The sequence below is a fragment of the Cervus canadensis genome, chromosome 1 (assembly GCF_019320065.1).
Source record: "Cervus canadensis isolate Bull #8, Minnesota chromosome 1, ASM1932006v1, whole genome shotgun sequence".
Taxonomy (NCBI): Eukaryota; Metazoa; Chordata; class Mammalia; order Artiodactyla; family Cervidae; genus Cervus; species Cervus canadensis.
In genome coordinates, this window is record NC_057386.1 from 61,139,426 (window position 1) to 61,166,446 (window position 27,021).

The following is a 27,021-nucleotide window of genomic DNA, read 5'->3' on the forward strand; positions in this document are numbered from 1 at the left end:
TTTTATCTTTAAATCCTATACCCCTAATTTGTCTTTCTTCCTTTCCCTCTCTCCTTTGGTAAGCACAAGTTTATTTTCTTTATCTGTGAGTATGTTTCTGTTTTTGTGTATACATTAATTTGTATTATTTTTTAGATTCCATGAAGAAGTGATTTCATACAGTATCTTTCTCTCTGACTTTGCTTCACTAAGCATAGCATTCTCTATGTCCATCCATGTTGCTACAAATGGAAGAATTTCATTCTTTTTATGGCTGAGTAATATTCATATATATGGCACATCTTCTATATCCATTCATCTGTTGATTAGCACTTGGGTTGCTGCTGTATCTTGGCTATTATAAATAGTGCTGTTATGAACATTGAGGTGCATGTGTCCTTTCAAATTAGTGTTTTCATTTTTCCAGATATATACTCAGGGGTGGAATTGTTGGACCATATGATAGTCCTATTTTTAGTTTTTTGAGGAAACTCCCTAGTGTTTTATAGAGTGGCTGCACCAATTTACATTCCCACCCACAGTGTAGGTTGCTTTCCTGCTGGCTCAGTGGTAAAGAATCCCCTTGTGGTGCAGGAGATGCAGGTTCGATCCATGGGTGGGGAAAATCCCCTGGAGGAGAGCATGGCAACCCACTCAAGTCTTCTTGCCTGTAGAATCCCATGAAGAGAGGTGCCGGAGGGCTATGGTCCCTTGGGTCACAGAGAGTTGGCCATGACTGTAACGGCTGAGCAGGCATGCATGCACACATCAGTGTAAAAGGATTCTCTATTCACACATCCTCTCCAACATTTGCTATTTGTAGACTTTTTGACTATAGCCGTTTTCACAGGTGTGAGATGATATCTCAGTTTTAATTTTCATTTCTCAAATAATTAGTGATATTGAGCATCCTTTCTTGTGCCTGTTTGCTGTATCTGTGTATCTTTTTTGGAAAAATATGTCAAAAGATTCTGTCCATTTTTTGATTGTATTGCCTTTTTGTTTTGATCTATTTATATATTTTGAATATTAACCCCTTGCTGGCAGTACCACTTGCAAATATTCATTCAGTAGGTTGTCCGCTTTCTTGATTATTTCCTTTCCTGTGGAAAAGCTTTTAAGTTTAGTTAGGTCTCATTTGTTTACTTTTGTTTTATTTCCTTTGCCTTAGGAAACAGACCAAAAAATAACGCTATTATATATGTCAAAAGAGTGCTTGGCCTATGTTTTCCTCTAGGACTTTTATGATTTCAGCCCTTTCATTTAAATCTTTAATACATTTTGAACTCCTTTTTGTATATGGTGTGAGGAAGTGTTCTAAATCCATTCTTTTAAATGTAGCTGTCTTGTTTTCTTAGCACCATTTATTGAAAACGCTGTTTTTTCTCCATTGCATATTCACGCTTCCTTTGTTGTAGACTAACTGACCTTTAAATATGTGGTTTTATTTCTGGGCTCTCCAGTCTCTTGCATTGTTCTATATATCTGTTGTGCCAATGCAACAGATACTAGTTTTGATTACTGTAGCTTTGTATCTAGTCTGAAGTCTGGGACTGTGATATATTTAACTTTGTTGTTTTTTCTCGATTGCTTTGGCAATTTGGGGTCTTTTGTGGTCCTATATAATTATGGGATTATTTATTCTACTTCTCTGGGAAAATGTCATAGATGTTTGATAGAGATTGCATTAAATCTAGAGATTAATAGATTACTTTTACTGCTTTGGTTGTAAGCTTAATGCTTTAATTTCAAGCACCTTTTCTTTTACAATACAAATACTTAAGGATATAAATTTTTCTTTTGAGAGCTACTTTGTCTGAATTTCATCAGCTTGACACATAGTATTTTTAGTTTTCAATTTTAATCAGCTGCTGCATCTTTATCATTTCTTCTAAACTCACATATTTTTAGTAATGTATTTTTTATTCACAAACATATGTTGTTTCCCAGTCTTCCTTTTCTTATCAATTTCTCTTTAATCACTTTTTGAAGAAAGACTGTAGTCTGTATGAAGTCAGTGTTTGAAATAGATTGAGGCTGACAGTATGAACTTGGAATTGACCAATAATAATTAAAACACAAAAAATCTTTGCTTGAAAATGTGTTTTATGCAATGGTTAGGTACAATCTTTTCTACATTCACAATAATCTTTTTATTCTATTTGTATATTCTCTATAGTATTGCTTTTGACTGCTTCAACTATCAAATAGTAGAAAGATACATTTTAACATATTAGAATATTATTTTCCACTTTTACTAGATTTATTACAGATTTAATGGGAATCCTGGGTGGCACAGTGGTAAACTATCTGCCTGTAATGCAGGATGTCTGCAGTGCAGACATGGATTCGATCCCGGGATCAGGATCCTGGAGAAGGAAAGAGAAACCCACTCCTGTATTCTTAATGGAAAATCCTGTGAACAGAGGAGGTGGTCACAAATGTGTCAAATACATCTTAGAATTTTCCTCTCCATGGATTACAGTCTTGTCATGGTAAAGGGGCTTGTGTAACTCAATGAAGCTATAGGCCATTCTGTGTGGGGCCACCTGAAATGGATGGATAATAATGAAGACTGACAAAACATTGTCCACTGGAGAAGGAAATGACAACCCACTCTAGTATTATTGCCTGGAGAACCCCATGGACAGTATGAAATGGCAAGAAGATATGACTCCACAAGATGAGCCCTCTAGGTCAGAAGGTATCCAGTATGCTACTGGGGAAAAGCAGAAGGCCATTACAAATAGCTCCAGTAAGAATGCAGCAGCTGGACCAAACGCAAATAACGTTCAGGTGTGGGTGTGTCTGGTGGTGAAAGTGAAGTCGAGTGCTGTAAAAAGCAATATTGCATAGGAACCTGGCATGTTAGGTCTATGAATCAAGATAAGTTAGACGTGGTCAAGCAGGAGATGGCACTATCCTCTTAGGAGTCAGTGAACTAAAATTGATGGGAATGGGCAAATTTAATTCAGATGACTATTATATCTACTACTGTGGGCAAGAATCCATTAGAAGAAATGGAAGAGCCCTCATGGTCAACAAAAGAGTCCAAAATGCAGTACTTGGATGCATCCTTAAACACGACAGAATAATCTCCATTTGTTTGGACATCACCAGATGGTAAACACTGAAATCAGATTGATTATGTTCTTTGTAGCCAAAGATGGAGAAACTCTACACAGAGAGTAAAAACAAGGCCTGGAGATGACCATGGTTCAGATGATAAGCTCCTTATTGCAAAGGGTCAGTCATTCAGTCGTGTCCAACTCTTTGCGACCCCGTGGACCATAGCCCACCAGGCTCCTCTGTCCCTGGGATTTTCCAAGCAAGAATCCTGGAGTGGGTTGCCATTCTCTTCTCCAGGGGATCTTTCTGACCCAGGGATTGAACCCGAGTCACTTGCATTGCAGGTGGATTCTTTACCATCTGAGAAAGTAGGGAAAGCCACTAGACCATTTAGGTATGACCTAATCAAATCCCTTTTATTATACAGTGCAGGTGATGAATAGTTTCAAGAGATTAGATCTGGTAGAGAGTATCTGAAGAACTAAGGACAGTGGTTGGTGTCATTGTACAGGAGGCAGTGACCTAAACCACCAAAAGAAAAATGAATGAGGGCAAAATGTTCTGAGAAGGCTCTGCATTTGTAAGTAGCTGAGAAAGGAAGAGAAGCAAGAGGCAAGGGAGCAAAGGAAAGATACTCTAAACTGAATGCAGGGTTCCAGAGAATAGCAAGGAAAGATAAGAAGGCCTTTGTAAATGAAAAATGCAGAGAAATAGAGGAAAACAATAGAATGGAAAACACTAAGATCTCTTCAAGAAAATTGGAGATATCAAGGGAATATATCATGCAAAGATGGGCATGATAACAGAAATAGTGAAGACCTGACAGAAACAGAAAAGTATCAAGAATCATTAGAAAAACTCTATGAGAAATGTCTTAATGACCCGGATAACCGTGATAACGTGGTCACTCACCTCAAGAAGCATTAGTACAAACAAAGCTAGTTGGGATGACAGAATTCTAGCTGAGCTATTTTTAGTCCTAAAAGACGATGCTGTTTAAGTGCTGTGTTCAATATGTCAGCAAATTTGGAAAACTCAGCAGTATCCACAGACTGGAAAAGGTCAGTTTTCATTCTAAAAGCAAAGAAGCCCAGTGCCAAAGAATGTTCAGACTGCCATGCTTTTGCCTGTATTTCACATGCTAGCAAGATTATGCTCAAAATCCTTCAAGCTAGGTTTCAATAGTATGTGACCTGAGAACTTCCAGATATACAAGCTGAATTTAGAAAAGGCAGAGGAACCAGAGATCAACTTGCCAACATACATTGGATCATAGGAAAACTAAGGGAATTCCAGAAAAACATCTATTTCAGCTTCATTGACTGCTCCAAAGCCTTTGACTATGCGGATCACAACAAACTGTGGAAAATTCATAAAGACATGGGAATACCATACCACCTTACCTGCCTCTTGAGGAACCTATATGCAAGACAAGAAGCAACATTACAACCATACACGGAACATCAGACTGGTTCCAAATTGGGAAAGGAATACAACAAAGATGTATATATTGTTACCCTGCTAATTTAACATCTATGTAGAGTTGTTGTTCAGTTGCTCAGTCATGTCTTTTTGTGACCCCATGAACTGCATCACGCCAGGCTTCCCTGTCCTTCATCGTCTCCTGGAGCTTGCTCAAACTCATGTCCATTGAATCGATGATGCCATTCAACCATTTTGTCATCTGTTGTCCTCTTCTCCTGCTTTCAGTCTTTCTCAGAATCACGGTCTTTTCTAATGAGTCAACTCTTCACATCAGGTACGTCATATGAAATGCTGGGCTTGATGAATCAAGATTGCTGGCAGAAATATCAGCAACCTCAGGTACACAGATGATATCACTCTAGTGGCAGAAAGTGAAGAGGAACTAAAGATCCTCTTGATGAGAGTGAAAGAGGAGAGTGAAAAAGATGACTTGAAAGTCAGCATTCAAAAAACTCAGATCATGGCATCTGTTCCTATTACTTCATAGCTAATGGAAGGGGTGGAAATAGAGATCAATTTCATTTTCTTTGGCTCCAAAATCACTGCAGATGGTGACGGCAGCCATGAAATTAAAAGATGCTTATTCTTTGGAAGGAAAGCTATGACAAAACTAGGCAGCCTTTAAAAAGCTGAGACTTCACTTTGCCAACAAAGTCCATGTAGTCAAAGCTCTGGTTTTTCCAGTAGTCATGTTAACATGTGAGATTTGGACCATAAAGCAGACTGAGCACCAAAGAAGATGCTTTCAAACAGTGGTGCTGGAGAAGACTCTTGAGAGACCCTTGGACTGAAGGAGATTGAACCAGTCAATCCTAAGGGAAATCAACCCTGAATATTCCCTGGAAGGACTGATGCTAAAGTTGAAGCTCCAATACTTTAGCCATCTGATGGGAAGAGACAACTCATTGGAAAAAATCTTGATGCTGGGAAAGATTGAAGGCAAAAGGAGAAGAGGGTGGCAGAGGATGAGATAGTTAGACAGCATCACTGACTCAATGGCCATGGATCTGAGCAAACTCTGAGAGATAGTGAAGGACAGAGAAGCTTGTGGTGCTATAATTCATGGAGTTACAAAGAATCAGACATGACAGTGATTGAACAACAATAAGGCTTCAGCAGAACATGAACTAAGAACGTCCAGATGTACAAGCTGGATTTTGAAGAGGCAGAGAAACCAATGATCAAATTGCCAACACTTTTTGGATGATGGAGAAGACAAGGGAGTTCCAAAAAAACATCAACTTCTGCTTCATCGACTATGCTAAAGCCTTTAACTAACTGGGTTGCAAGAAACTGTGGAAAATTCTTCAAGAGATAGGAGTATCATACCCCCCTTACCTGTCTCCTGAGAAACCTGTATGAGGGTCAAGAAACTGTAACTGTTTGACCTGGATGTGGAACAATGGACTGTTTCAAAATTGGGAAAGGAGTACAATATACAAGGATGTATATTTTGGTTCTCCTTGTTTAACTTCTATGTAGAATACATCATGCAAAATGCTGGACTGGATCACTCACAGACTGGAATCAAGATTACTGGCAGAAATATCAACAAGCTCAGATAGTCAGATGTTGCACTAATGGCAGAAAGTGAAGAGGAACCAAAGATCCTCTTGATGAAGATAAAAGAGCAGAGTGAAAAAGTTGGATTGAAAATCAACATTTAAAAAACTAAGATCATGGCATCTAGTCCCATCCCTTCATGGCAAATAGAAGGGGAAAAAGTGGAAACGGTGACAGATTTCATTTTCTTATTCTCCATAATCACTGTGAATGGTGCCTGCAGCCATGAAATTAAAACACACTTGCTCCTTGGAAGGAACGCTGTCAGAAACCTAGATAGCATATTAAAAATCAGAGACATTACTTTGCCACAGAGGTCGGTTGAGTCAAAACTGTGGTTTTTCCAGTAGTCATGTAAGGATGTGAGAGTTGGTCCTTAAAGAAGGCTTAGCATCAAAGAATTGATGCTTTTGAATTTTGGTGTCAGAGAAGATTCTTGAGAGTCCTTTGGACTGAAGTAGATCAAACCAATCAATCCTAAAGAAAATCAACCTTGAATATTCATTGAAGGACTGATGTTGAAGTTGAAGCCCCAATGCTTTGGCCACCTGATGCAAAGAGGTGACTCACTGGAAAAGACCTGATGCTGGGAAAGATTGAAGGTGGGAGGAGAAGGGAGCAACAAAGTATAATCAACTCAATGGACATGAACTTTAGTGAATTTGAGAGATAGAGTAGGACAGAGGAGCCTGGCATTAGAAAAGTTGGACACGACTTAGTGACTGAGGAACAACAACAGTTTTAAAATATTTTACGCTATATTATATGCTGTATACTTATAAGCTTACAATATTAGTTTTCTGATAAAATGTATCATTATATAATGAATCTATCGCTAGTCATATTTTAGTTAAAGTTCTATTTTTTATGATATTAATAAATCTTCTTTCTTTTGATTAATGTTTCTGCCTGGTATATCTTTATCTTACTTTACACATTTGGTCTTTCAAGATATGTGTCTCAGGTACGTCACTTTTAGGCAGCAAATAGTTCGATTTTATTTTTTTATTTGAATCCATGAGAGCAAGTTTTGTTTTTAAATAGAGTGCTTATTGTAGTTACATCTGTTATGGTTATTGTTGTATTATGGCTTCTTTTTTGCATTCTCTATGTCCCAGTTGTTTTGTTTTTTCTGTTTTGCCTTCTTATGTATTGAATTATGGTTTAAATTCCCTCATTACATTTTTCTTTTCTCTACTGGTTTGGAAAGTTTACATGCGTATACTGTTATTTGGTATCTTTTCCTACTAGCCTACTCTTCTAATGGAGTCATATATAATTAGTATCTTTATCCTTCTCCAAAGCCATTAAATGGTTCTAAAAATAAGATTGTGATTCACATTGTCACATCCTATTGTTTTGTTTTGTTTTCAAGCTTGTTTTCTTCTTGAAATAAATGAGATGTTATTATTGTTTTTTGTGGTTAACATTTAACTATATGCAGATATTTGCCTAACATTTTTTGTGATAAAAAACATACAACATGAATTGCTGCCTTAATCATTTTTAAATATACAATTCAGCTGTGGTAAATATATACACACTTTGTGAAACATAGCTCCAGAACTTTTTCATCTTGCAAAACTGAAACAACATCTTTAATAGTTTTCTCTCCCCTCAGATAGGGTAAGCACCGTTTACTTTCTGTTTCTTATGAATCTGACTACTTTATATACCTCATATAAGTAAGTCACACTGTGTTTATTCTTTTGTAGAGGTCTTATTTTACTTTGCATAATGGCCTCAAATCTTATTCATGCTGTAGTGATACTTACCACATTTCTTGGCCTTCTTCAATCAGTAGAAATCTACTAGAGGCCAGATAAGTAATTCAGGCAAGGCTTTATGGGTCCCTGTTGCAGCAGAGGTAAGCAAGAACAAACAACAGCTTCCTTTGCTTGCTCATTCCCCAAGTGGACGTGAGCTTGTTACTTACATGGAGTGAAGGTAGGAGTGTGTCCAGGGGTCAGACCTGAGGAGTGGCTCAAGTGGTTTGCCCACCCTTCTGGTGGTGTTGAGTGCAGGGGGCATATGCAGTGCCCTGCTTTTCCTCCAGGCTCTTCAGAAGTGGCAGTTGGGCTTTTTGGTCTCTTTTTATGCTTTGCCCAGAAATTGCCCTAATTGAACTTTTATGCAGTTATTTTGAGTCCTATATTGGTTCTTTGTATTTTGTTGCTCAAGGAGAAATGTGTCCAGGTACAAGCATTTCAGCACTATAGCAGAGTGTCCAGGTTCCAGCCTCTCTCAGTAGCATGCATATTAAGTTCTCAGGGATTGATGGATCATTTGACAGTTCTATTTTTAATTTTTTGAGAAACTTTCATATTGTTTTTCATAGTGGCTGCACTATTTTAGAATCTCTCCAACAGTGCACATGGGGTCCAGTTTCTCCACATCTTCACCAACAGGTATTATTTTCATATCTTTTGATAGTCACCACCCTAGTGGATGTGAGTCACCATCCTTATGGTTTTGATTTTCATTTCTCTGATGATTGAAAGTTTTATCTTTGTTTATTCACCATTTGTACTTCATCTTTAGAGAAATGCCTGTTCAAGTCTTTTGCCCATTTTTTAAACTGGATTATTTAAATTTTCTGTTTGTGCTGTAGGACTACTTCATATATTCTTTATATGTATTTACCCCATATATATGATTTGTAAATATTATGTCCTTTTCTGTAGTTGCCTTCTGACAATGTTGATTTTTTCCTTTGCTTCACAAAAGCTTTTTAGTTGATGTAGTACTGATTATCTATTTTTTGCTTGTTTCCTGTTCTTTTGGAGTCATAACCAGGAAATCATTGTCAAATCCAATTTAATGAAGATTTTCCCCTGTGTTTCCTTCTAGGAGGTTTAGTGTTATGAGTTTTATGTATAGGTCTTTAATCCATTGTCAAGCTAACTTTTGTGTATGGCTTAAGATTTCATTCTCTTACATGTGTGTGTGTGTCTGTTAAGTCGCTTCAGTTGTGTCCAACTCTTTCTGATCTTCTGGACTGTAAGTAGCCTGCCAGGCTTCTCTGTCCACAGGATTTTCCATGCAAGAATACTGGAGTGGGTTGCCATTTCCTTCTCCACTCTTACACATAAAGATCCATTTTTCCCAACAGCATTTGTTGAAGATTTACCAAATATTTTTATTCAGTATTCCTTCTCCCATCTCAGACTTCCATCATATCTCATTTTGTCTAACCTATAATTTGTATTTTAGATTCGATTTTTCAGTTTAGCTTGTTTTGGTGATATTTGTCCTGCTTGAAATGTGGATTTTAAACAATTATTATTAATTTACAGTGTTATATGTTTCAGAAGTACAACAGTGATTCAATATTTTTATATATTATAGTGTCGAATCTGACTCTTTGCGACCCCATAGACTGTGCCCTGCTAGGCTCTTCTAGAGTTCCACGGGAATCTCCAGGCAAGAATACTGGAGTGGATTGCCATTCCCTTCTACAATTTTTATATATATTTTATTCCATTTTAAAAATTCTACTTGAATTCATGATAATATAATTTCATTAGATATAATTAGCTATATATTCAGCTTAAAAATAAAAATTTGCAGAAATACTTTTTTTATTGGAATACAATTGCTTTACACTGTTGTGTTAGTTTCTGCTCTATAACAACATGAATCAGCCATATGTATATATATACCCCCTCAATCTTGAGTCTCCTTCCCACCCCCACCCTCCGTTTGAGGCCACCACAGAGCTCCGAGCTGAATTTCCCGTGCTGTGCAGTAGCTTCCTGCTGGCTATATCTATTTTACACATGGCAGTGTGTGTATGTCAGTGCTGCTCCAGTTCCTCGCGCCTCCGCCTCCCCCCACCGCATCCACAAGTCCATTCTCTATGTCCGTACTTCCATTCCTGCCCTGCAAATAATATTTCTTAATGTAGAATCCTGGAAATTCAAATTATCAAAGCTGATTTAATGAGTGCAAGAAATTTAATAAGTTAATAACAAGATAAAAATAAGCTAACAAGTTATTTAGAGTGATGCTAATCACTGATGAAATTTTTTCAAATTGTAAAATTTCAGATACTTCTCATATAATAAAATATATTTATAGAAACAGTGTGTAGCCTTTTCATTTGCTTTACAAAACAAGTAAAATTGTGATAGGCACACTCCATACATCAAGTATGAAAAAATTATGAAATGCTTCACATACAAATATAAAACACATGGTTGCTAAATATATATGTGTGTATATATATACATATATATATATATATATATATATATATATATATAATTAGGTCAATCTCTATAGTGTATAAAATTGTAAATGGTTTTATTTAGTAATTTCAGAGTAATTTATTTTTATAAAATCAGTTAGTTCATCAAATAGTAATATCAAAGGGCTTTCCAGGTGGTGCTAGTGGTAAAGAACCTGTCTGCCAACACAGGAGAAATAAGACATGGGTTCAGTCCCTGGGTTGGGAAGATCCCCTGAAGCAGGGCATAGCAACCCACTTCAGTATTCTTACCTAGAGAATCCATGGACAGAGGAGACTGGCAGGCTACAGTCCAAAGGGTCACAAAGAGTTGGGCATGATTGACGCAACTTAGCATGCAATAATTTCAAAATGGGAAAGAAAAGTTTTTTTCATAATGCTGGTAACACTGGAATTTAATATATATATTTAACAATGAGAAGGTGGTTTGGGACTAGAATGTTTTGTTTTTAATACAATAAATAGAAAAACTTAATCTTTATTGAGGTCTTTTAGGTGCTATGCCAAATTGCTCTAACTATTCATACCTCAGTGAGTTTAGTAAGACAGTAATCTCCATTTTACATGTAAAGAAAATTAAGCTTAAGAAAAGATTAAGTAATCTGCTGAATATTAAATAGACTGCATTTGACAGAGCTAATCATTACATTTTTTAACTTATATAGAATATCAATTTTCCTATTTCAAAAGTTAAGGAGAATGAACTAGAAAACAGGTATATAGGTGAACAAATAAAAACAAATATATTAAAATGTAATAGATTTTAGAAAGCAGAAGACTTTACTGTGGGACTAACACACAACTATATATTGTATAGCAAGATATAATTGTCAGTTTTTCCAAAATTAATGTAGGATTTTAAGGTAATTCTAAATAAATCTCCAATAGAATTTTGTTTCATACCCAGACCAAAGTTTTCTAGAATTTATTTACAAAATAAAAGGTATGGAATAACCAAGGCAAGTTGGAAACTAATTAGTGAAAGGAAGTAAATTACACTGTAAGATCGTAGAAAATTGTATCATATTTCAAATCCTGTGGTAATGTCTAAGCTTCTGGAATTAACCTTGAAAGCTCAGAATTATGCCTCTGGGAATAGATTTGTAATTTACACATTTAAAGAGATGATTCCTCAAAGAAATTGGGAAAAGAATTTTTCAATAAATGTTGCTGTTGTTATTCAGTTGCTCAGTAATGTCCAACTCTCTGCGACCCCATGGACTGCAGCATAGCAGGCTTCTTGACCTTCACTATCCCCTAGAGTTTGCTCAGACTCAAGTCCATTTAGTTGGTGATGCCATCCAACCATTTCATCCTCTGTTGCCTCCTTCTCCCTCTGCCTTCATCCTTTTCCAGCATAGGGTCTTTGCTGATGAGTCAGCTCTTCATATCAGGTGGCCAAAGTAATGGAGCTTCTGCTTCAGCATCAGTCCTTCCAATGAATATTCAGGACTGATTTCCTTTAGGTTTGATTTCCTTGCTGTCCAAGGGCCTCTCAAGAGTCTCCTCCAGCACCACAGTTTGAAATCATCTTCTTTGGCGGTCAGCCTTCTTTATGGTCCAACTCTCAAATCCGTTATATGACTACTGGACTATACATGCCTTTGTCAGCAAAGTGATGTCTCTGATTTTTAATATGCTGTCTAGGTTTCTCATAGCTTTTCTTCCAAGGAACAAGCATCTTTTAATTTCATGGCTGCAGTCACCATCTGCAGTGATTTTGGAGCCCGAGAAAATAAAGTCTGTCACTGTTTCCATTGTTTCTCCATCTATTTGCCATGAGGTGATGGAACTGGATGCCATGATCTTATTTTTTCTAATGCTTTTTTAAGTCTGATTTTTCACTCTCCTCTTTTGCCTTCTTCAAGAAGCTCTTTAGTTCCTCTTTATTTTCTGCCATAATGGTGGTGGCATCTGCATACCTGAGGTTATTGATATTTCTCCTGACAATCTTGATTCCAGCTTGAGCTTCATCCAGCCTGGCATTTCGCATGGTCTATTCTGCATAAATATTAAAAGGCAGGGTGACAATATGCAGCCTTGATGTATTCCTTTCCCAATTTGGAACCAGTAGGTTGTTCCATGTCTGTTTTTTTTTTTTTTTTTTCCCCATGTCTGGTTCTAACTACTGCTTCTTGACCTCCATGCTGGTTTCTCAGGAGGCAGTTAAAGTGGCCTGGTATTCCCATCTCTTTGAGGATTTTTCAGTTTGTTGTGATCCCCACAATCAAAGGCTTTACTGTAGTTAATTAAGCAGAAATAGATGTTTTTCTGGGATTCTCTTGCTTTTTTCATGATCCAACAGATGTTGGCAATTTGATCTCTTGTTCCTCTGCCTTTTCTAAATCCAGCTTGAACATCTATCTGGAAGTTCTCGTTTCACATACTTTGAAGCCTAGCTTCAAGGATTTTGAGCATAACCTTCCTAGCATGTGAAATGAGTGCAATTGTGCGGTAATTTGAACATTCTTTGGCATTGCCCTTCTTTGGGATTGAAATCTCAGTAAATAATTTTAATATGTAATAAAATAATTTTTTTTTAAAAATTAACATTTTATACTGCATATTTTTTCTCAAGAAAGCATAAGTGATTTGTTTTTTATTTTGAAAAAGATGTCTTGAGGACATAATTGAAATAAGAAATGTGAAATATTTTGAGCTATTTACATCAACTAAATCTTTGACAAAACTGAAAACATACATATTAAAATCAAAATGAGGACTATTATAGAACAAATGGATGAGAGACTATTAATCCTACACATATATGAAGAGCTATTATAAATTAATAAATATCTATACTATGTTAGAAAATGACTAAGAGTGTAGAATATTTATTGAAGTATCAGGATAAATAGATATTTAATAAATGTATTAAACTGTTTACTGTCATTCTTTATCAAAGTAATGCTATTTGAGCCAAAAATGATATGTTGTATTTCATTTATCACATTTTCAAAGAAGAGATAGAATTACAGTATCAAATGATTGTAAGAGTACCCAACTTCTAGAACTAAACATTGAAATAACCTTTCTGAAGAACTTTAGTAACCTGTATCACATTTTGCAAAATATGCCTACACTTTATCCTAGAAATTTATCATACAGCAATTATCTGGTTATGTACAAGTACAGCTACTTGTAACAATGAAAGATTGAAAGCAAAATAAAATTTGAAAGCCAAAAGAGAGCACTGATTGAGTTTCTAAGGACTAAATGTTCTATTTTACTAAAACATACATAATGGCCAATGTGAAAGTGAAATGTTTATTTGGTAATTTCTTTATCAAGTTATTTTATGAGGAAGGAATAATACATGGTATAAATTAGAAGACTGTCACTAAATTTATCTCTCTGAAGATGAACAAGAGTTGTTATTTTAAAATATTTTGACACCCTTATTACAAACATTAATTTTTTTTTAAAAATTGCATTTCTTGGAATTAAAGGGTTATGTTTACAAATTATTGGTAAATTTAAAAACAGGTTAAAAATTATGGGCATGAAAAGATCTAATTTTTTTTCATTTTAAATTTATTTATTTTTTAAATGAAGGATAATCACTTTACAGAATTTTGTTGGTTTCTGCCAACATCAACATGAATCAGTCACGAGTATGCACATGTCCCCTCCCTCTTGAAACCCCCTCCCACCTCCCTCCCCGTCCCACCCTCTAGGTTGTTACAGAGCCTCAGTTTGAGTTCCCTGAGGCATACAGCCATTGGATATCTATTTTGAATATGGTAATGTAAATGTCCATGTTACTGTCCCCATGCATCCCATCTCTCCTTTCTCCCCCTACTGTGTCCATAAATCCATTCCCTATGTCTGTGTCTCCTTTGCTGCCCTGCAAATAATTTCATAGTACCATCTTTCTAGATTCTGTATAGTAGGCTCTAGGTTCATCCACCTCATTAGAACTCACCTAAGTGCATTCCTTTTTTTGGCTGAGTAATATTCCATTGCATATATGTACCACAGCTTCTTTAACCATTCATCTATCAATGGATATCTGATTGTTTCCATGCCCTAGCTATTGTGAATAGTGCTGCAATGAACATTGGGGTACATGTATCTTTTTCAACTTTGGTTACCTTGGGGTATATGCCTATTAGTGGGATTGCTGGATCATATGGTGGTTTTAGTCCTAGATTTTTAAGGAATCACCATACTGTCTTCCACAGTGGCTGTATCAATTTATATTTCCACCAACAGTGCAAGAGGGTCTCCTTTTCTCCATACCCTCTCCAGCATTTAATGTTTGTAGATTTTTTGATGATGGCCACTCTGACAGGTGTGAGGCAATATCTGATTTTAGTTTTGATTTGCACTTCTCTAATAATGAGCAATGTTGAGCATCTTTTCATGTGTTTGTTAGCCACCTGTATGTCTTCTTTGGAGAAATGTCTGTTTAGGTCTTTTTCCCACTTTTTGATTGGGTTGTTTGTTTTTCAGGTAGTGACTTGTATGAGCTACTTGTATATTTTGGAAATTAATCTTTTGTCAGTTGTTTCATTTGCTATTATTTTCTCCCATTCTGAGGGTTGTCTTTTCTTCTTTTTCTTTCTTTCTTTTTTTTTTTTTTGTTTTCCATTGCTGTGCAAAAGCTTTTAAGTTTGCTTAGGTTTCATTTGTTTATTTTTGTTTTTATTCCAGTTACTCTAGGAGGTGGGTCAGAGAGGATCTTGCTGTGATTTATGTCATAGAGTGTTCTGCCTGTATTTTCCTCTAAGACTTTTATACTTTCTGGTCTTTTAAATATTTAGCCCAGTTTGAGTTTATCTTTGTGAATGGTGTTAGAAAATGTTCTAATTTCATTCTTTTACATGTTGCTATACAGTTTTCCCAGCACCACTTATTGCAGAGGCTATCTTTGTCCCATTGTATATTTTTGCTACCTTTTTCAAAAATAATGTACCTATACGTGTGTGGGTTTATCTCTGGGCTTTCTATCCTGTTCGTTAGTATTTATTTCTGGGATTTTTTTTCCAGTACCATACTGTCTTGATGACTGTAGCTTTGTTATATTGTCTGAAGTCAAGAAAGTTGATTCCTGTAGCTAAATTCTTCTTTCTCAAGATTGCTTTGACTATTCGGGGTCTTTTGTGTTTCCATACAAATTGTGATTTTTTTTGTCCTAGTTCTGTGAAAAATGCCATTGATAATTTGATAGGGATTGCTTTGAATCTGTAGATTGCATTTGGTAGCATTTTTACAGTATTGATACTTCCAACCCAGGAATATGGAATATCTCTCCATCTGTTTGTGTCATCTTTGGTTTAGTTCATCAGTGTCTTATAGTTTTCTGTATACAGTTTAAAAATATCTAATTTTTAAATTATATATATTAGAGACAAAATTATAGAAGAGTATTACTGACACAATGCTTATTTCTCCCTGGTGGGTTTATAGATAGGTTTTTATTTCTTCTTCTTTTCATTTCTGCAATAAATACATATTATTATATCCAGGGGAAATATTTTTATATAAGAATTTTGTTACACAACAATGTGAATAATGTACTTAATGCCACAGAACTGTATACTTAAATGAGTTAAAATGCTAAGTTTTATGTTTATTTTCCATAGTTTAATAAGATTGTTGATGTACATGTATTTCTTGCTAAGACTGAGCCTCCTGAGGTAAGATGTGTGTGTGTGTGCATACTCAGTCATGTCTGACTGAGTAGCCTACTAGGCTCCTCTGTCCATGGAGTTTCCCAGCCAAGAATACTGGAGTGGGTTGCCATTTCCTCCTCCAGGGAATCTTTCTGACCCAGGGATCTACCCACATCTTCTGTACTGGCAGGCAGATTCTTTACCACTAGTGCCACCGGGATAGCCCCTGAGAAATTCCTATCCAATCCCAGGCTGTCCTTGATGCTATACGGCAAATACTGGAGATAGCTCAGAATGTGCCTCTGGGAGCATAGTTATACTGAGCTGACAGAAGCACACACCATTGGTTCTTTCATCCCTTAGAACTGATTGTTTCCTTTCAACAAGGGCATATTGCTTTTGTCTTAACTAGAGTTAATTTTTTTTTCTTTCCCTGTGTAGCCCATTTAAAAACTATCATTTGACTCATTTTGCAGAACTTTCTCTTTACAGAATCTGATGATTTATACATACGTGGTCAATTTGCAATATAAATTTTATATTGCCACAGGCTAATGCTTAAATTTAGCAATTACTATATATAGAAAAAATATTTCATTTTATTAAAATAAATACAACTTCTGACTTGTGAAAGAAATCTTTGCCATCAAGAATCTTACAACCATAGAGCAAGAAAAAGGCCTAGTAACTTAATAGGCAAACTAAAATCTAACTGAGGAAAGCAAGACTCAACTTGTCATGGATTTGCAGAGATAGAACTTAGATCTTGTTGGGAGATTCAGACATGACTGAAGAGAGGACATTATTTAATTCAGAGTTTGAGAGATTTGAAGAGTTTCCAGAAATAGGAAAGGGGGGAAGCAGAATCCCAAGTAGAATCATGTATACCTTGAATAAAGGAATACTGAAATCAGGGTACTTTGTCAGGACCCAGTAGCAAGAGTCAAGGGTTAGTGGAATGGAGATTCTATGAGATAGTGAAAGTGAGGTAGCAAAGGTAGATTATGACCTAGAATCTTTGAGCCCAGGCTTAGAAATCTGTAAGGATGGATGTAAATGCCAATGCCAGCACCATGATGGGAACTCAACTTTACTAGGATTAAAATGATCATAGAGTGCAGGATGAATTGCAAAAGAGCACAGCTAAAAAACAAAGCATATCTTATGAAGCTGTTGATTAATTCAGAGAAGCTCGGAGAGCACTGATAGTGATAAAGAAGTGGGAGAATATTTTCAAGTGCACTGCAGAGTGTCTATAGAAACTGGCAACAGATGAGATACAGGGATGGAGTGGGGATTAAGGAAAGTCAGGCATAATAAATGGTCTGATGAACAGCTGGTGATGACAAATCAAAATTTCAAAATATATATACTATCATATACATTTAAGCAAAAAATTATTTTCATAGCCTAATCCAGTTCCCAGTTTTTACCTGTCATATAATGAATCCCTGATGGAATTAGCATCTGCCTGAATTATACAACTAGTTTGTTGTAAAACAGGAGCTTAAACCAAGGCCTCAAGTTCTCCTATCTGTTCTTCTTTAGATTTTAGATTAAGAATCCCTTACTTTAACATGTAGAGTTTCCTGCGAAACTTTAAAATTAACATTTTTATGTCTTCCAGAATAATTGTATTAGGTAAATTGGATTAATATTTTTATTTATTTCCTAACTGTTTCCTAATTTTTTATTTATTTACTGTTTGGTTAAATTCTGGGAATTGGTGATGGACAGAGAGGCCTGGCGTGCTGCAGTCCATGGGGTCGCAAAGAGTTGGACATGACTGAGCGACTGAACTGAACTGAACTGTTTAGGATTTATATTGTGAGAGATGCTCAAATATGTACCATGAAAATAATAATCTGTGAGAATCTTAGCAATGTATTTAGATTACCTTAGTGTTTTTCTACACATTATTTAATTAAATTTTTCTGATTTAATTCTGCTCAGATCAGTCTTATATGATGATCTCCATTTTATAGCAAGAATTCATTCAAACTCAGAAAGTTTAAGTAAACCAGCAAAAAGAGAACCTAGAATTTGAACCTCAGCTTTATGAATCCCAGTTGCAAACAACTTTTAGTGTAAAAATAAGTGCAAAATTTCCCTTTAGCATGATACAGTTCAGCTCTGAACAAAACCTTAATTATCAATTATTTCAGGATTTGGCTAATCTTTCTAGAGAGTACATACAGTCAAAAATGATATTTTTGCTTTTGCCAGCTATACAGTTTGTTGAAATACTTAATTCTACTATTATATAAAAGCAGTCATAGAGAATGTGTAAAGGAATGTGTACAACAAAACTTTCTTTACAAAAACTGGCTGCAAGCTGGATTTGGCCCATGGGTATAGTTTACTGGTTTTGCCCTTTGTCTCACATCTGAGAAGAAAACAGTTATCTCCCTAGACAGTTTATTAGACTTGTCCAAGCTGCTTTTGGATGGAGCCCAGAAATCAATTTTATTTTACTGCTTTGATTCTAATGTTTCTTTCTAAAGAACTATTTAATAATAGTCTAATTGACAAGATTTCTATAGTGCTGAAGATGGGGAGCATCCTCAGCACTATAAAGTATAAATCTTTTTTTTGACTGATCTTTTTATGGTGCTTATGAAATTGGTTTAGGTAGTCGATAATATCTTAATTGTGCTGACAACAGTTCACTGATTATCTTTCTCTAGAGACTTTCAGACATCTGGTCCCTTGACTGTTGATCTGCCTTTCTTCAAGACAGTTCACTCTCTAGGACTGTAAAACAAAGTCTTAATAAGCAAACTCCACAGCAGTTGAATCCATTTAACTTTGTAGAATAGCAACTAAGACTCCAAATAGATCACAGGAAATCTTAGAATTGTCCCCTGTATTTCCCTCAATCCCATGTTCCATGGGACCTATGATTAATTATAAATTGATAAATGGTAACTAGATACTTTACATAAGAAATAAAACATATATGTAATTGTGCTAGGTAGTTTTTATTTCATCATTGTTTGAAAAAAATGCAGCATATTTATATAAAATATAAAATAGCATAATATAAAACATTCAAATATTTTGCAAGTGTTTTTGATTTGTAATTCAAGTATGGCTTCTGCTAGTAACCATAGTCAAAGGCCAGTGTTTTACTTCTGCATCAGAACCCTAGATTTGATTTTAGAAAACTTGCCATTATTACATTTTCTGCTTCTAAAGAACTATGTGTTTTACATTTAAGTAGGCCAGTTTTGTTTCTTCAGAGTACTTGGAGTTTAATATAGAAGATCAAAAGCAAGATAGGAAACTGTTCTGTTTAGAGTTAGTCCCCCTTCCGACTGTGTGTGTGTATGTGTTGCAGGCTTCAAAAATTAACTATCATAAGCAACCCAACCACACTGTTTCAATTTTGAGTAAATTCTGATCATACACATCACTCCAATTTAGCTGATTTTTTCCTCACCAAGGAGGAAGTTGAAACTCTTTGCATGCCATTATAAAACTCTCCTTTATAGCCCAGAGGGAAGCCACAAATGAACCTTGAGGTCTACCATTTGTATCTGTATTCTAGTTTTCCATCTCTGCTATAATGAACAAGTTCTCATTCGTTATAGTTGAAACCTGCTCCTTGTTATAGGGAGAATACAAATGCAGAATGAAACTTCATATCAGAAAGTGGTATTATTCCACATTTGTAGCAAACTTAAATACAAAGTTCAGGGGGAAAACCATAAATTATTTTCCAGTTAAACCCTAAGGATAACCTAATGTTGAATTAGTATTCAGAGTTGGAAGAGCAAACATATTACAACCACATTTCAGGAAAATAGTTCAGAAAATATGCATTTTATTAATCAGTTCTTGAGGATTATTGAAAAAAAAGTGAAAAAAAGTCTTTTGTCCTTTGATATTTAGGAAATTCTTGTAAATATTCTTCTACAATATTTAGAATGATAACATCAGATGGAAAAAAACAAAGGAAAAAGAAAAACTGTAACTAAAACAGAAACAAATAAATGAAAAGTTTTATTAAACCAAACCAAATTATGCCATGCTTACTCTGGTACATTTAAATAGCATCATATCTCTATTTTCACATCCTTGGTAGATTTTGCAACTGGTAATCAGGAAAGTACATGTACAAAAAACTGATAAATGTTTAATTTAATGGTAAAATGTTAATACCACTGTAAGGTGCAATTGATTTTCATTATAGTTAGACAAATTCTTACTTTCTACCACTGTGAAATGATTATTTATATTGGCAATTAAAACCAACTGTGACATACAATTTCATCAATAATCTTTGAGGTGCTAAGATATAAAATCTCTCTCCCTTTAGTTACTAAGTCGTGTGCGACTCTTGCAACCCCATGGACTGTAGCCTGCCAGGCTCCTCTGTCCATGGGATTCTCCAGGCAACAATACTGTAATGGATTGCCGTTTCCTTCTCCAAAGATATAAAATGCCATGAAAAATATTTATGTTTATGTTCTTTCTTCATTCTCAGTTCAATTCAGTTGCTCAGTCATGTCTGACTCTTTGTGACCCCATGGACTGCAGCACATCAGGCTTCCCTGTCCATCACCAACTCCCAGAGCTTGCTCAAAATCATGTCCATCAAGTCGGTGATGCCATCCAACTTTCTAACTTTCTATTGTCCCCTTCACCTCCTGCCTTCAATCTTTCCAAGCATCAGTTCAGTCAGTTCAGTTCAGTTCAGTTCAGCCACTCAGTCATGTCTGACTCTTTGCAACCCCATGGACTGCAGCATGCCATGCCTCCCTGTCTATCACCAACTCCCAGAGCTTGCTCAAACTCATGTCCCTCAAGTCAGTGATGCCATCCAACCATCTCATCCTCCATTGTCACCTCCCCCTCCTGCCTTCAATCTTTCCCAGCATCAGGGTCTTTTCCAAAGAGTCAGTTCTTCACATCAGGTGGCCAAAGTATGGGAATTTCAGCTTCAGCATCAGTCCTTCCAATGAATATTCAGGATTCCTTTAGGACTGATTTCCTTTAGGACTGATTCCTTTAGGACTGATTTCCTTTAGGACTGACTGGTATGATCTCCTTGCAGTCCAAGGAACTCTCAAGAGTCTTCCCCAACACCACAGTTCAAAAGCATCAATTCTTCAGCACTCAGCTTTCTTTATAATCCAACTCTCATATCCATACATAAGTACGGGAAAAACCATAGCATTGACTAGACAGACCTTTGTTGGCAAAGTAATGTCTCTGCTTTTTAATATGCTGTCTAGGTTAGTAATAGCTTTTCTTCCAAGCACAATGCATCTTTTCACTTCATGGCTGCAGTTACCATCTGCAGTGATTTTGGAGCCCCCCAAAATAATGTCTGTCACTGTTTCCATTGTTTCCCTATCTATTTGCCATGAAGTGATGGGACCAGATGCCATGATCTTAGTTTTCTGAATGTTGAGTTTTCAGCCTACTTTCTCTCTCCCATCTTTCACTTTCATCGAGGCTTTTTAGTTCCTCTTCACTTCTGCCATAAAGGTGGTGTCATCTGCGTATCTGAGGTTACTGGTATTTCTCCTGGCAATCTTGATTCCAGCTTGTGCTTCATCCAGCCCAGCATTTTGCATGATGTACTCTGCATACAAGTTAAATACGCAGGTGAAAATATACAGCCTTGACGTACTCCTTTTCCTATTTGGAACCAGTCTGTTGTTTCATGTCCAGTTCTAATTGTTGCTTCTTAACCTGAATACAGATTTCTCAGGAGATAGGTAAGGTGGTCTGGTACTCGCATCACTTTAAGAATTTTCCACAGTTTGTTGTGATCCACACAGTCAAAGGCTTTGACGTAGTCGATAAAACAGAAGTAGATGTTTTTCTGGAACTCTGTTGCTTTTTCGATGATCCAACAGATGCTGGCAATTTGATTTTTGGTTCCTCTGCCTTTTCTAAATCCATCTTGAACATCTAGAAGTTCATTGTTCACATACTGTTGAAGCCTGGTTTGGATAATTTTGAGCATTACTTTGCTAGCATGTGAGATGGGTGAAATTGTGTGGTAGTTTGAACATTTTTGGCATTGCCTTTCTTTGGGATTGGAATGAAAATTGACCTTTTCCATTCCTGTGGCCATTGCTGAGTTTTCCTAATTTACTGGCATATTGAGTGCAGCACTTTCACAGCATCATCTTTTAGGATTTGAAATAGCTTAACTGGAATTCCATCACTTCCACTAGCTTTGTTCGTAGTGATGTTTCATGAGGCCTACTTGACTTCACATTCTAGGATGTCTGACTCTAGGTGAGTGATCACACCATCCTGATTATCTGGGTCATGAAGATCTTTTTTGTACAATTCTTCTGTGTATTCTTACCACCTTTTCTTAATATCTTCTGCTTCTGTTAGGTCCATACATTTTCTGTCCTTTATTGTGCCCATCTTTTAATGAAACATTCCTTTTCTTGAAGAGATCTCTAATTTTCTTGAAGAGATCTCTAGTCTTTCCCAGTCTATTGTTTAACTCTATTTCTTTCGATTGATCAGTGAGGAAGGCTTTTTTATCTCTCCTTGTTCTTCTTTGGAATTCTGCATTCAAATGGATATATATTTCCTTTTCTCCTTTGCCTTTAGTTTCTCTTTTCTCAGCTATTTATCAGGCCTCCTCATGTAAGTAGTAAGGTTTTCCCTACTTTCTTTAATTTAATTACAAGACCAGGAGCTGACTGTGCCTCAGATCATGAACTCCTTATTGCAAAATTCAGACTTAAATTGAAGAAAGTATGGAAAACCACTACACCATTCAAGTATGACCTTAATTAAAGCCCAGGATCAGGGTCTTTTTTAATGAGTGAGTCCTTCCAATGAATATTAGGACTGATCTCCTTTAGGATTGACTGGTTGGATCCCCTTGCAGTCCAAGAGACTCTCAAGAGTCTTCTCCAACACCACGGTTCAAAAGCATCAATTCTTTGGCTCTCAACTTTCTTTATGGTCCAACTCTCACATTCATACATGACTACTGGAAAAACCATAGCTTTGACTAGATGGACCTTTGACAGCTAGTTAATGTCTGTTTTCTTAATATGCTGTCTAGGTTTGTCATACCTTTTCTTCCAAGGAGCAAATGTCTTTCAATTTCATGGCTGCAGTCACCATCTGCAGTGATTTTGGAGGCCAAGAAAATAAAGTCTCTCACTGTTTCCATCTTCATTATAGGAAGAAGTAAATTAGTTGGGGATTGCTTGAAACAGTTTGTACTTACCTTTCTGTTAAATAGTGTGCTCAAAAAGAAGTATATGCTTTCTAACACAACAATGATAGTACTTTTAGCAAATATGAATTCAAAGCTCATTATTTTTTTCATTTGCTTAAGAGTCTTCTTATATTCAGATTTTATATTGTCACAAAAACATTCTGCTTATGCAGTTAGAAACTATACTTTTATATTAGAAGTATTTCAAACATTCATAATTTTTTACTTTTAGCCAAAGTCCATTTTGATTTCTAGAGTAAAAAACACATTCACTATACACCATAAGCATCTTAGATATTATTAGCAGAATAGACTTAGAATGAGTTTTTCAATGAAAAAAGTATTGTTCAAGTAAATTTTACCTCATCAGATATATGCATTTCTTATGTTAGTTTTCCTCTACTTTTTGGTGTAATCAACTGAAAAAACTGTTAATTATCTGAAAAGTAAAGTCTTTTTATAAAGCAGTAAGAAAACTGTCTTTCCTTGAGTTATCCTTGAATTATCTTGAAAAGTAACATTTCAAAGCAAAGTACAAAATAAAATGTCATGTACAAGGTCTTCTAACTTAAAAGGTCTTTGAATATATATTCTTGAATTTAGAGAAGCATAGTGACATCTGTCTTTGATTATAGTTATATGGAGAAATTTTAATTCTAAAGCTGTATTTAAAACATTTCAAGTACACAATGATATTATATTCCTGGAATATGGCACATGGTGGTTATTTTAACATAATTGTAGATGTCTGAAATAAATTATTAAAAGACAGTCATAACAAAATCAGAACTTTTCATAGTCATGTTTATCTAAGAAAATTCAAAATAAAATGTTTGAATAAAGATTTCTCATCTCACAATTGTTCAATTAACTTTACAGAAGCTTTGGTTTAATTGCTGAAATGTTTATTTATTGGCATTGTGCTTCTAAATTGTTAGACATTAAATTGGGAAAATGGGTTGGGTTTTTTTTGTTTTATTAAAGAAAAAATATTAGATACTAATATAGGAAGAAAAAAAGAATTTGCTATTAGTCTGTTTTCACAGTAGATCTGGGTTCCTAGCCATATGAAATTATAATCATTTTTAATCTGTGTATTCTTTTTTCCATTTTGCAGATTGTTTTAAATTTTACTACAATGGACCTATACAAAAGTAGTTTGTGCTGGTATGATTATATTGAAGTAAGAGATGGGTACTGGAGGAAGTCACCTCTCCTTGGTAAGAGTTTTTTGTTTTTTGTTTTTTTTTTGCTTTTTACATGTCTATATATAGTCTGTCTTATCCAGAGACAATTCTTTCAAGAGTCACCTTAGGGTTTAAGGTACATGAGACCAGTATTTTAATTTTTATTATACTTTTTTAAATCATAGCAAAAATACTTACATATAGACAACAGATTAATTTAAACCAGCTTCAATTATGAGATGGTGCTTGGATCTGAACATGATGATTTAGAATAGCTTATAGTGAATACTCATCACATATTCTATATTTTTAATTTTAAAATCAAAGTTCTAATGGGTAAACCAGATAAATTGTGTGTTTGTGTGTATATGTGTATATGTTTTGTTTTTCTTTCTTTGCTAAGGCAGTAGAGCATGGGGTGTTAGGTACACATTCAGCTGTTGGCTTCCTGCACCAAAAATATTGGTTCTTACTGTAGACATCACAGTTTTGCCTCTCACATTTTTGTGGCTTAGAAGGTGTGTATGTAGTTTGTGTCATAAATTGTAGCTCAAATTCAGTGCATATCAAAGTATCCTACCAACCTTTAACCACAGACCACACATTAACTTACATGAGGCAGTTTCTGTTGCCCTCTGTTTCAGTTTAAGGTGAGAACTGCTGTGAGCATGTGTCTACTCTATTGATTTTTTTTTTTTTTTTTAAATTGTAACTTTCTCTTCTATTTTTAGAAGTGACTTTGCTCAGTTGTTTTTAAGTGCCTACAGATCTTTTCTTCTTAACATCTAAAACCTGCTGAATGGACACATTTGTATTAAAAGTGACAGCAACCTTAGTAAATTCAAGAGATCTGTAGAAATGCTTAAAACTGAGGAAACAAAGATTTTAACTAATTCAATGTCAGGTTGAGGAAAACATTGTCTTGAACATTTAGTTTCTTAGCCTTGTAGTTGCTGTTGCTCTTCAGTTGCAAAGTCCTCTCTGACTCTCTGATCCCACTGCCAGGCTCCTCTGTCCATGGGATTTCCGGGGCAAGAATACTGGAGTGGGTTACCATTTCCTTCTGCAGGAGATCTTCCCAATCCAGGGATTGAACTCGTGTCACCTGCATGGGCAAAAGTGGATTATTTACCACTGTGCCACCTGGGAAACCCCAGTTTCTTAGCCTAGATGAAGCTGTTTATAATATGTTGATATGTATGTGTGTTCCTAATAAAACATTTTATTAAATTCATATTGAAAAATCAAACCTAAAGCTGAATACTGAGAACAGTTTTTTACAGCACCATCAGCATTACATACTGCAGGGTATAATAGCCTAACACACTGGTTCAGTCTGACCACAGTGTTCATATGGAAAGCTTTCCCCGCTGTTTCTCTGAGACCTTGCTCCTCAGAGTGTAGCCATCACACTGGCAGCCCCAGAGTCACTTGGGTGTTAGAAAGATAGAAATGCAGGTTCTACTCCATACCTCCTGAAACAGACTGCATTTAACAGACACCCTGGCAATTCATGTGAATTACAGCTTTTTCTCTTTTAGTCAGGTTGCTATCTTCCAGCTTCCTTTATTCAGAATTGAAATAAAATTGAAGTACAGTTGATTTACAGTATTAGTTTCACGTGTATAGCAAAGTGATTCATACCTATATATGTATGTATATATATATATACATATATATATATATATATATATACACTAAGTTGCTTCAGTCGTGTCTGACTCTTTGTGACCCCACGGACTGTAGCCCACCAGGTTCCTCTGTCCGTTGGATTTTCCAGGCAAGAATACTGGAGTGGGTTGCCATTTCCTCCTCCAGGGGATCTTCCCGACCCAGGGATCGAACCCACATCTCCTGAAGTTCCTGTATTGGAGGCAGACTCTTTACCACTGAGCCACCAGGGAATGCAAAGCCAATGTCTATCTATCTATCTACACACACACATATATTCTTTTTACAGGTTATGTTCCATTATGAGTTATTGCAAAGTATTGAATATAGTTCCCTGTGCTATATAGTAAATCTTTGTTTGTCTATTTTATATTATAATAGTGTGTATCTGTTAACCTCATGGGCTTCCCCAGTGGCTCAGTGGTAAAAAAACTGCCTGCAATGCAGGAGTCACAGGAGACATGGGTTCGATCCCTGGATGAGAAAGATACCCTGGAGGATGGCATGGCAACCCACTCCAGTATTCTCGCCTGGAGAATTTCCATGATCAGAGGAGCCTGGCAGGCTATAGTCCATATGGTCACAAAGGGTCGGACACAACTGAAGCAATTTAGCATGCACCCACATCTGTTAATCTCATACTCCTAATTTATCCTTCTCCCCCTCCCTTTCCTACACATTACAGTATTAGAGACATTGCTCTCTTTTACATGGCCCTAAGTTTTTAATACATGCCCCTAATACCATTTAGGAAGACATTTTTTTTTCACCTGTTAGCTGTTAGTATAAATGTGTTTTGACTTTTTTCATTTACTAAAACTATGTATGAAATCATTAGCAAGGGTACACAAAAATGAATGACAATGTATTATTATTTGTAGAATTATTTCATGTGTATTATCATATTTAACTTTTTACCATCAAAATGAAATCTTTGAGCACAAGAGCAAACATACAGTAAGCAATGAATATTTGCAGAGGGTAGAGGGA

General features: G+C 35.8%; 1 protein-coding gene across 5 annotated transcripts in view; it reads left to right on the forward strand.

Annotated features, from left to right (window-relative positions):
* Positions 1 to 27,021, forward strand: part of TLL1 (tolloid like 1) — a 343,253-nt gene that overhangs the window by 195,551 nt on the left and 120,681 nt on the right. For all 5 annotated transcript variants that reach the window (XM_043483925.1, XM_043483909.1, XM_043483934.1 and 2 more), the window contains one exon: positions 24,291 to 24,393. In XM_043483925.1, coding sequence (XP_043339860.1) covers positions 24,291 to 24,393 — 103 coding nt within the window. The remainder of the gene's footprint in view (positions 1 to 24,290; positions 24,394 to 27,021) is intronic.